This window comes from Caretta caretta, chromosome 26 (genome assembly GCF_965140235.1).
Source record: "Caretta caretta isolate rCarCar2 chromosome 26, rCarCar1.hap1, whole genome shotgun sequence".
NCBI classification, from domain to species: domain Eukaryota; kingdom Metazoa; phylum Chordata; order Testudines; family Cheloniidae; genus Caretta; species Caretta caretta.
The window spans coordinates 12653759-12665782 of NC_134231.1; the positions used below are offsets into that span (position 1 = coordinate 12653759).

The following is a 12024-nucleotide window of genomic DNA, read 5'->3' on the forward strand; positions in this document are numbered from 1 at the left end:
CAAGGAGCAATCGTCTCAAGTTGCAGTCGGGGGAGGTTTCGGTTGGATATTAGGAAAAACTTTTTCACTAGGAGGGTGAAGCACTGGAATGGGTTACCTAGGGAGATGGTGGAATCTCCTTCCTTAGAGGTTTTTAAGGTCAGGCTTGACAAAGCCTTGGCTGGGATGATTTAGTTGGGGATTGGTCCTGCTTTGAGCAGGGGGTTGGACTAGATGACCTCCTGAGGTCCCTTCCAGCCCTGATATTCTATGATCCTTTCTATACATTGGTGACTAAAATTGGACACCGTACTCCAGCTGAGGCCTAACGAAGCACCGAGTAGAGCAGAACTATCATCTCCCATGATTTGCATGCTCTGCCTCTGTGACTGCAACCCAAAATTTCATTTGCCTTTTTTTTTTTTTGCAATAGCACCTCCTTGCTGACTCACGGAGAGGTGGTGATCCACCACAATTCCCAGATCCTTCTCAGCAGTGCTGCGGAGCCCGTTATCCCCCAGTCTTTACCTCTGCATTTTGGTTCAAACAATGCAAACAAAAGAAATGTAGGCTTAGTTCCTGATGGCGGACAGTAGCGTTTTTATTAGCCATACGGGAGGAATAAAGGTTTATCCCGATTTACTGTTTCCTCTGTGCGTGCTGTTTGAATACTGAAGAATCTTTAAACTTCTCACTTAGCTGCATATTATGACATTGATGGCCCTCTCATTTTGCTTGCTGAATTCCAGCACATCCCATGACAGCAGGGGTGTCAAACTGAAAGCAGGTGTGACAGCAGGGTATGCGGGTGGGTGGACAAAGGAGCTGGAACAGAGCTAAGGTTAATAAACCTCCAAATATTCAGAAAAAATGGTTGGAAATCCTACTCAAATATGTTCCCTAGGTGAAATTTACCCCTGTGCATAGGGTCAGCACAAATTTGCATCACCTAAGTCCTCAAAGTAGAACTTCAGTGGTGCATAGGTCTCGTGTTGGCTCTCTGCGCAGGGGTGAATATAGCCCCATATGTATTCGGAGTCATAGTTGGCTACTTCACTGACAGAAATAAGTGTCTTTTCCCCCCTGTATTTAGTCCTGCGGAGCCAGTACAGCAAAAACAGAAGGAGCTGCAGGATTTTATTTTTTAAAAACTTTTCCTTATATGTCAGATTTTCTACTTTTTGGGTGGTGGGGGCGGGGGAGTGTTTGGGTTTTTTTACATTTTTGTTGCTGTCCTCCTGACTCTCTCCAATTTGTCCATATCTTTCTTAATGTGTGGCACCCAGAACCAGACCCTGTACTCCAGCTGATTCCTCACAGCGCCTAGTAGAGAGAGACCATTACTTGCCATCTCTTACATACAACGCTCCTGTTAATACAGCCCGGAGTGACAGCAACCTTTTCACAACTACATCACATTGTTAACTCATATTCAATTTGTGATCCACTGTAACCCCCAGGTCCTATTCAGCAGTGCTGCCGCCTAGCCAGTTATTCCCCATTTTGTAGTTGTGTATTTGATTTTTCCTTCCTAGAGGTAGTACTCTGCATTTGTCTTTATTGAATTTCATCTTGTTGATTTCAGACCAATTCTCCAAATTTGTCAAGGTCCTTTTGAATTCTAATCCTGTCCTCCAAAGTGCTTGCAACCCCTCCCAGCTTGGCGTCATCTGCAAATTTTATAAGCATCCTCTCCACTCCATTATCCAAGCAACTGAAAATATTGAATAGTGACAGACCCCCATGGGACCCCACTAGATACATCCCTCCAGTCTGACAGCAAACCATTGATAAGTGCTCTCTGAGTGCAGTCTTTCAACCAGTTTTGCATCTACCTCATAGTAACTTCATCTAGACCACATTTCCCTAGTTTGCTTAAGAGAATGTCACATGGGACTGTGTCAAAAGCCTCACTAAAATCAAAATACATCATGTCTACAACTTCCCCCAATCCACTAAGCCAGTAGCCCTGTCAAAGAAGAACCACTAACCTAAACCTAAAGAATCAGCTGCAGACAGAGGTGTCAAGTATACATACTTCACAAGAAGTTACTTGCATAGTCATTGATGGTTCTGCAATTCTTTGGATAGTACATTGGCTAGTACAGGGATCGGCAACCTTTGGCACACGGCCCATCAGGGTAAGCCCCTGGCAGGCCAGGCCAGTTTGTTTACCTGCAGCATCCGCAGGTTCGGCCGATCGTGGCTCCCACTGTCTACGGTTCGCTGTCCCAGGCCAATGGAGGCTGCAGGAAGCAGCGGCCAACACGCTTCCAGATGAAGAAGTGGGGTTTTTTACCCATGAAAGCTTATGCCCAAATAAATGTTAGTCTTTAAGGTGCCACCAGACTCCTCATTTTTGTGGATACAGATGAACACGGCTACCCCTCTGATACTCAGCACAAAGAGTGTCACAAGACAGAACTACAGGAGCAAGCAGAGTGCATCAGTTGAGTACAAATACACAGCTACTGCCAAAGAAATGTGTTCGGTTACTTTGTTTTGCCATGGTTTGTCTTAGCAAATATTTGTTGCCTATTACTTATAACTCTGTTATGCTCATAAATTGGGCTTGCTTCATCAGCTATGAATGCCAAAAAAAATAGCTTGAGCCCCGGCACCTCTTTCCTTACAAATTAAGCCCTGTGTGGACCGCATCTCTTCCAGCAGACCTCCATCCCAAAACAGCATCCCATTTGGTTCAGGAAGCCAAAGCCCTCCCATCAACACCATCTTGCAGCCGTGTGTCCCTGCTTGGACCCTTACCCTCAACTGGGTAAGCCACCTGCACCCCTGCCCCTTTCATGCTCACTCCCAGAGCTTTGTAGTCACGGCTGAATGGCTCAGGGTTATAGCAGGCAGTATCATCAGTGCCCATGTGGATGAATAGCCTGGAGTAGTGGCCAGAGGGATGGATGAGCCTCAGCAACTGTTCTGTAATGTCTCAGGCATGGGCTCCAGGCAGGCGGCACATCTCCCAGGATGTCAGGTCAGCAGATGGATGCCTCTGACCAGCACAGAAGGCAGTCCCTGACCTCCAGCACCCTATGTTGCCTCCTGTTGGGTGTGGTGGCGATGAGTCTCCCAGCCTTGGGGACAGATGGCAGCTCCTGCTCAGCCACTGGGGTCTGCCTCTGTCCTCCTGTTGCCAGTACAGCATACCAGTTCTTCACCTCAATGGACACAGGACAGCACCATCTACTGCCCGAGAGAGCCAGCAGCCAGTTTCCTCCCCGTAGAGCAGCTGGTTCTCCTGCCTCCTCTGGTGCCACTGTAGTCAGCTAGCATCCTCTCTCCCAGATGTTTCCAGGTACATCCTGCCAATAAAGTCCTTGCGCTTCTGGAGGCTACGCAGATGAGCCACCTCCTCCTGCAGCTCTTATCTGCTTGTGGAGGGACTCCACCGACAGATACCTTTCTCACCAGGTGTTTCCCCCAGCCTGGCTTTCATTGGTGGGGGCATGCAGGTTGTGTTCCCAGCTAGTCAAAACAAGGACGTGGGCAGAAACCTTCAGAGTCAGGAAGCCGGTCTGGCTGGGACCCCCACAGGTGCAGTCAGAGGAAGTGCAGTGATACTAGCAATGTGCCATTTTCCTCCCATTGCAGGTTCTTCCTTGTAGAGTATCTGGAAGTTGCGGGGAGGGATAGCTCCGTGGTTTGAGCATAGGCCTGCTAAACCCAGGGTTATGACTTCAATCCTTGAGGGAGCTATTCAGGGATCTGGGGCAAAAATCTGTTGGATGATTTAATTGGGGATTGGTCCTGCTTTTAGCAGGGGGTGGGACTAGATGACCTCCTGAGGTCCCTTCCAACCCTGAGATTCTATGATAAGTTAAGTGTGGGGGAGGGGAAACCTACCTCCCTGCTGTCCTCCACTGGAGAGCTAGGCTGGCTCTTTGCAAACTGACCGCTGAAGACCTAGATTGCACACTTCTGTATAAAGTCCCCTAGCCTGCAAGCAGGCCCAGGAAAACCCATGAGAATTTTAAAAATAGCTTACAATTTTAACACTGTTTTCAACACACCAGAATTAGAATCCAAATTATTGTCACATGCAAGCATTGCCACCTCATCTCTTTTCCAGACCAATAAAGCAAAACCCTGATCTGAGTTCAGAGCTTGGAGACACCCTGCTACAAACCTGTAGCCGTGCTGAAAACTGACCATTGATGCCACATACTTATTCCTACTCTTTCCTTTTGTCTCGGCCAGTTTCTAATTCATGGTGGTAGTTTACTTCTCACCCTCTGACTTCATTTCCTTAATAGTTGTTTCTGAGGGACTTTGTCAAAGACTTTTAAAAAGTCAAAATAAACTGTATTAACTAGTGAGTAAAGGAGAACCAGGGTTTTCTTAGCTCAAGTAGTAGATTAGAGAGGCATGATTTTTCTAGGCAGGAGCCATGCTGGCTTGTCCTTTCCTAGCTTGGTGTTTATAATTCTGTCTGTAATTATCATTTCAACCAATTTACCTGGTATTGAGTGCCGTCATTGGAAGAACGTGAAACTGGAATCTGGGAAATGCCCGTGCAGCTAGCAAGTACTATTCTGCTCCCACTGACATAGAAATGAAATGCTGCACAGCACCAGACTTGTGCAGCAGGTTCTTACCAAAAGTCTGTAGAGAGGTAGCGGTGGAGCCCTTGCAATTCTTCCGCCCAATCCTGCGTGGTGCTGAATGGTCTCAATTCCCTTAAATTTGGCAGCGGTTAAGAACGCACTCATCCCCTTTCAGGAGCAGGCCACCTGTCTGCTGTAACAATTAGCTCCTAGCCTTGCTGTAAAGGCTGTGGTGCTTCAGGCTGATTATCATCTCCTGTGGAAAATATCTTGATTTTTTTTTTTCAGAGCACCTGCAGCTCCTGTTAACTTATGCTAGAAATTTGGCACCTCTGAAAAAACCAGGCACTATATTTGCAAGTAAAATAATTTTTTTTAAAGCTACTTGCACAATCCAGTTTCAGATTCGGTATACGTAAGTTCTATTATGTGTGAATTTTACATAAACAGCTTGCAAAATGTTTGCTGATTGACTGTGGCATTGGGTTTGTTCATTCTTTAGAAGGCAATTTCGCATCCTCTGGCAAGTGTGCTATAGAAATTATTTATAGAGGGCACATTTTGAAATAGGTTGTTCAGCTTTTTGTGAAGCAATGTTCTTGTGAACAACTTGATGGCTAATACGCCAAGCATCCTTTAGATTACATATCCAAGTTACTGACAGAGATGAATCACTCCACTTGGGGAATATAAACCCATTCAATTCTTTATGTATTTATTCCTCCCCCCCCCCCCCGCATCTACTGAAAATACGTTGATTTCAAGTGCGTTTTCCTAGCTGTAAACCAGCCCCTGCTTTGCTGAGACTACACAGCTGTCATTGGTTGTGTCAGTCTTATAGGGCATGTGGAATTCCAGTACATGTTTTCACCCTTGCTGCATGGACTATCTTTAGGTTTGCGGTTTGAATGGGAAGCATTTGTCTGAGCCCTTGCTGGAATGAGATACTTAATTTAACACACGCTATAAGCTCTTGTCTTGAAACACCACACCACACCACACTCAAAATTGATTCCTCAAGCACACAAGTCTGGAGTGAAATACCTGGCTAAAGTAGTTGAATGCTTTCATCAACCCTCCATTTCATCTAACTACTGATGTTCGATCCAAACGCAAGATAACAAGGGATTTTACAGCGCTATCCATGTTTCTCGACCGAAGGGAAAAAAGAAACAGGGGCCACCCTGAGTCCACATTCCAAAGAACAATAACTCATGTGAGATTTGGCATCAACAAACGAATCCGATAATTCACTGCCATCAGCATCTTATTCTGTAATATTGCGGTCTTTACTATATTTGCCTATTGTCATTAATCAGTATCTCTTTTTCCCTCAGCTGACATTTTATCTTTGAACTGACTGAGCCCAATTCTTGTGTGATGCAGCACCTAGGAACATACGTACTGATACCATATGCACTAGATTTTCTGTACATTAAATTTAATTTGTTATTTATCAAGCTATCAGGCCCACTTTTCAACAGCACCTTAAGAACCCAAGAGCCTTTGTTGAAAGTAATTTAGGTACTTGAGAGCCTAAGGTTAGGTCTAGGTTAACACTGTGTCGGTAGAAATTCTGTCACTCAGGGCAGGGTGTGAAAAAACACACCCCTGAGTGACATAAGTTACCCTGACAGAAGCGCTGGATTGGAGAGCACTAAGTCTGCAGGAGACACGCTCCTGCTGACATAGCAGCCACCACCACTCATGGGGGGTGGGTTAATGATATCCACGGGAGAGCTCTCTCCTGTCGGCATAGACCGGCTACACGGGAGATCTTACAGCTGCACAGATCAGTGGCAGATTTCGAGTTAGTGGGGCTCTGTGTGTAGCTTCATTTTTGTCCCCCCCGAAGCAGCCAAGAAAAAGAACATTCTCTTATCTTCCCCACTCCCACCCCCTGTTTTTCATTCTTTTTTTCTTCATCCTCCTCCTATATTATAAGTAATGGGAAGTAATAGAAAATAAAGCAAGGTACCTTGATTGGGGCAGGGGGGTTGGGTGTGGGAGGAGGGGTGAGGGGTGCAGGATCTGGGAGGAAGTTTGGGTGTAGGGTGCAGGCTCTGAGCTGGGGCAGGGGGTTGGGGTGTGGGAGGGGGGCAGGGGGCGGCACTTACCTTGGGTGGCGTGGCTCCCAAAGTGACCAGCACGCACACACACCCCCCCCAAGCAGTGACTCCAAGTTGGGGGGGGGGTCCAGAGGGTCTCCGTGCACTGCTGCCCACAGGCACCATGCCCGCTACTCCTATTAGCCGCAGTTAGCCGTAGGGGCAGTGCGTGGAAGCACACACACACCCGGGGCCGCAGGGACATGCCAGCCATTTCCGGGAGTGAAGCAGCATGGAGGGAGGGAGGCAGAGTGGGCAGGGAACCGGCTGAGCCCTGCTGCGTGCCCCTTGGGGGGCCGGGGGCAGCGGGTCTGGGTGCACTGCCCGGGGCAGGTGCAGCACACGGGTGCGCAGAAACGTGCCAGAAGCCGGCTGCTTCTGGCCATGGCATGCAGGCAGCCTGCCTGTCTGTCTGAGCCCGCCGGCTGGGACTCAGGGACAGGTGGTCAGATATTTGTCCTGCATTTCGGGGGACCCCCTGTCGTTGGAGACCCCCTGCCACTGCACAGTTAGGTTCATGGTAAGCTCTCAAGCGTAGACATGGCCTGAGTCTCATTGCAAGTCAATGGGAGGGAGGCTGCTAAGTCGTTTAGAAGCTCTTGAAAATTTGATCCACTGTCTGAGTGCTTGATTAAGCAACTGACAAGACCCCATGATTGTTCACAGGGTTGTTGTAGCCGTTTTGGTCCCAGGAGATGAAAGAGACAAGGTGGGGGAGGTGATCTCTTTTATTGGACCAACTTCTGTTGGTGGCAGAGACAAGCTCGTCTTCAGGATGTGAACATGAGCTCTGCGGCGCTCCGAAGCTTGTCTTTCACCAACAAAAGTGGGTCTAGAAAAGATTCTAAAGTATTTGTGTGCGTGAAAGTCTGGAATATTAATGCAACAGATGTCCAGCCCCAGGCCTGCAATAACCTACTTGTGTTCCATTAACTGAAAATACTCATTGGCAAGTAGTGCGGATTTTCAGGTTTTCCTTCGGAAGATTCGCTTTACAAACTAGTTATCCTTGCAGTCAATGGTTATTGAGAACTCTGCACTAACTGAAAAAACAAGCTACTAATAGAGTATTTTGAATGCTTTGCAGCCCAAAGGATCTCTTTCCACAGTGATGCTGGATAGGTACAACACCCCTGAAATACAGATCCTTCTGGGATGGAGCGGAACCTACACAATATTTGGGGTGAATTTGGGGTCGGGGGAGGAATTTGGGCAAGGATCTCAGGGCAAACAAAACCCATCTACTTTGATGGAAAATGCAATGGGATCTTCATTTTCCATGAAGAACAACTATGATCCTAGGGCCGTGCTTTTCAGCCTGTGGTCCACAGATGCCTGGGTGGCTGCAGACTATGTCTAAGGGGTCTGTGAAAGGTTGTCATTACCATAGATGGGTGATATTTCGACCTGTAGTGCATGGACCCCGGAGGGTCCGCAGACTAAGATTTCCAAAGGGGCCCACACCTCCATTCACACTTTTTTTTTAGCAAAAAGAAAAGGAGTACTTGTGGCACGTTAGAGACTAACCAATTTATTTGAGCATAAGCTTTCATGAGCTACAGCTCACTTCATGCTGTAGCTCACGAAAGCTTATGCTCAAATAAATTAGTTAGTCTCTAAGATGCCACTAGTCCTCCTTTTCTTTTTGCGAATACAGACTAACACGGCTGTTACTCTGAAACTTTCTTTTTAGGTATCTGCATGTGAAAAAAGATTGAAAACCACTGCCTTAGAGTAATGTTTTCGTAATTGCAGGTGGCGTTACCATGTGGGGTTTGATTTCTCCTCTTATTTCCACCAGTGTAACTCCATTGAGTTCAGTGAAGTTACTTTGGATTTACTCCAGTGTAAGTGAGAGGAGAAACAGGCTCATGCTCTCAAGCCCGGCATGATAAAGAGATTAAACTTGTCAATGATTTCCCATCCCCTTGTCATTAGAAACAAGCTAACAAATCTTAAGCTACATTTCACAAGCTGTAGATGAATGAGTAATAACATCACTGTCAACTGCCTTCAGAAATGTCCATTAACAGTTTGCATTTTACTTTTCAAGTCAGTCTAATTCTAACACGTTAGCCAAAATGCCCTCAGCAAAAAAATGATCTCACTCGATCTCGTTTCTAATTACTGCAGAACATGCAGATGAGGAAAAAGACCAGAAAGAGGGAAATTCTAGAACACCACTCTCTATATTTTGAATTTTAAATACCAAGTGTCAGCAAAGGACCACAAGGTTTTCTAGGAGGTACCAACAAATAAAATTTATCATCATTTTAGAAATGAGTAAACTGAGGCAGAGACAGGCTCAGTGATTTGCCCTCAGCCACATAACAAATCAGTGAAAAGATCTGCTAAAGAGCAGCAAAACCCAATTCAGCCCCAGAAGTCCTAACCTCTAGTCCTTTTCTTTGACCACTAGATCACAGTTCATCCCTCCACTGACTTACATTTAAACCCCAAGCGCCAGTCTAGACGTTTGCTTCCTTGCTTCAGCACCAAGTTGGCTGGTTGCTGAATTTGTGTTCTGAGAACAAAATGTGAGCGAGATGCTGGTATGTGCTGGCAAGCCACAGAGAAAACAGGTGTATCTATCACTCACTATAAGCTGTACAAGTCACAGGACAAACAGAACAGCGATAGAAAATAGCGTTTTCCATCCCCAACTTTGTAATAAAAGTAACGTTATTCCAACAACCCAGTTGCCTTTAGTGAACACATTTGTACCCAGCTCTAAAATTTCCACATGTCCATCTCAGAACAATATAAAGCAGCAAATATCGAACCGCACCTTTGCCAGGCAGAGGGTTAAATCCTGGAGGTCTTTACACAGGCAATTTCCAACTGAAATCAGGAAACCGGTTAAGAGCTATAGTATCTGGCCCACAGCTGTCTCATGCATGTTCAACTATAAATATATCTCACGTAATTGGATTATACCATGCTGTTTTAAATATAGATTTTAATCTAAAATGAGGAAATCAGGAAAATTAATTAAGACAGTGAGTGAAATTGTAGAGGGCAAGACTATAGATTTCCTCTGACTGAAAAAAAAAAGAAAATAGCCACAGGCTTCTCTGGGGCACAATTAAAACAGACCCTTTTCATTAAGCTAACAGCATTCTCCTGGAGAGAATTATCCGGTGGGGGGGAGGAGGAGGTAACCCTTATCTTGAGTGCTCTTTTAAAATATTATCTCTCTTGCAATATTTGTGTGTGTAGGGAAGAGATCAACAGGATGCTAAGGCAGCAGAAGGAACCCCAGCAGTGGTTCTCAACCAGGGATACCTGTGCCCATGGGGGTACGCAGAGGTCTTCCAGGGGGTACATCAACTCATCTTGAGGGGTAGGGATACCTCAGTGGTTTGAGCATTGGCCTGCTAAACCCAGGGTTGTGAGCTCAATCCATGAGGGGGCCATTTAGGGATCTGGGGCAAAAATTGGGGATTGGTCCTGCTTTGAGCAGGGGGTTGGACTAGATGACCTCCTGAGGTCCCTTCCAAAAGTACAATTTCAGTACAAAAGTAAAATTTCATACCCTGACTTGTTTCTACTGCTCTATATACTGTACATTGAAATGTAAGTAGAAGATTTGTATTCCAATTCAGTTATTTTATAATTATGTGGTAAAAGTCCGCAATTTTTCAGTAATGGTGTGGCTGTCACACTTGTGTATTTTTAGGTCTGATTTTGTAAGCAAGTCCTTCTTAAGTGAGGTGAAACGTGGGGGTACACAAGACAAATCAGACTCCTGAAAGGAGGACAGTGGTCGGGAAAGGCTGAGAGCCCCTGCACTACAGAACTTTATCATCTAAAGGATGAGAGCCCCAAAAGTTGGGGAACTGAATAATAAATACACTTTTTTTTTTTTGTCATGACCCATGGACCAGCTCTTTTGCATGCCCTGATTTCCACCCTCTCCCAGCTCCATCCAGAGCCTGGAAACTGGATGGCTGCAGAATTATAGACGGGGGTCTTTATAGGCTCCTGCCTGCAGCCTTGCGTGCTAGGACCCGTTGACTAAAGGGGAGCAAGGGCCAGGTTAAAAACAAAAAAAATCCACCCATGCTCGGAAACCGGGTGTGGTGGCTGTTGCCTGTCGCTGGGCCCGTTCCTACCACCCCCCCACCCCCCCGGCAAACTCGTGCGGCCTGGCAATCCCACCTCCTGGCCTCACCTGTCCACGGCGATGGCCGTCATGGAGTAGATGCTGGCAAACACGGCGGCGATGGGGAAGAAGTTGTGGAATTTGCAGTAGACCAGTCCGTAGTACCACTCGTTGTGGATGGCATAGGTGAAATTGACGACGGTGTTAAAGGCGGCCATGGAGGCTTCTGCAAAAGCCAGGTTCACCAGGAAATAATTGGTCACCGTCCTCATCCTCTTGTGGGCTAGGATGATCCACATCACCACGATGTTCCCCACCACCGCCACGATCACAATGAGCGAGTAGGCGACGGCCCAGAGGGTGATCTGCCAAGCGGGCTGGGCGAACTGGTTGGCATCGGATTCGTTGGCAGACGCGTTGTGGGACAGCGGAGAGTCTATGTTCTCCCCCGCGTACAAGACCTCGTCCATCTTCCCCGCTCCCCGCCGCGCCGGGGTAATTCGCGGGGAGCCCTCTGCGAAGAGCCTAGCCCGCCGGGGCCAGGTGGCAGCTGGTCAGGAAGGCTTGGGCAGGCGGGGTCGCCTACAGCTGTGGTACATCTGGAATTGTGGGGCACATCTGTCGGCTCGGCCTCTGGAGCCCGATTGTTCTGCGCCGCTGATCGAGCTGCCGCTATGTGCAGGGAAAGGTGGTGGGGTGAGTCTGTGTCCCCCCCGTCCCGTCCACACACACACACCCAGCCCCCGCCCTTTCGGGGAGAAAGTGAAGCCACCCCGGTGTAAACTTCTCTGCACCGGTCGCAGCCCGGGCAGCAGCTGGCAGCCCAAGGTGTCTCCCGGCGCAGATCGGGAGCTCTGGAGCCCGGGCTGGGCGGCAGAGGGGTTTTATATAGGCACCGCTCACGCGTCAGGAGCGCTGGGCAGAGCCGGCGCTCAGGACCCTCCCTCCCAGCTGCGGCGCAGCAGCTGGGCAGATGTGTCCGCGCGGGCATCACCTCTGGATGCGGCCAGGGACGCGTGGGAAAGCTCGCTCCGCCGGGATCCTGCTGGAGGCGTCGGGATCTGGGGAGCCGGGACGCAAAATGGGGCTGGATCGGGGTGCCCCCCCTCCCCCCAGCCGGGTTTTTTGTTTGTTTTTTGTTTGTTTTGTTTTGGGGTGGTTTTGATGCAGGCGGGAGGCTGAAATCGGGTCCTTCCACCGGCTTGCTTGCGCCTAAATCCGGTCCCTGCCACCCTCTCGGGGGTGGGGGGTGGGGGTGGGGAGGGGTAGCAAC

General features: G+C 47.9%; 1 protein-coding gene across 1 annotated transcript in view; it reads right to left on the reverse strand.

Moving 5' to 3' along the window:
* LOC125626499 (substance-P receptor) overlaps positions 1–11615 on the reverse strand; it is a 98873-nt gene extending 87258 nt beyond the window's left edge. The window contains exon 1 of the mRNA XM_048829541.2: positions 10821–11615. Within this exon, the coding sequence (XP_048685498.1) occupies positions 10821–11221 (401 nt within the window). The 5' untranslated portion in view covers positions 11222–11615. The remainder of the gene's footprint in view (positions 1–10820) is intronic.
* Positions 11616–12024: the final 409 nt, after the last annotated feature.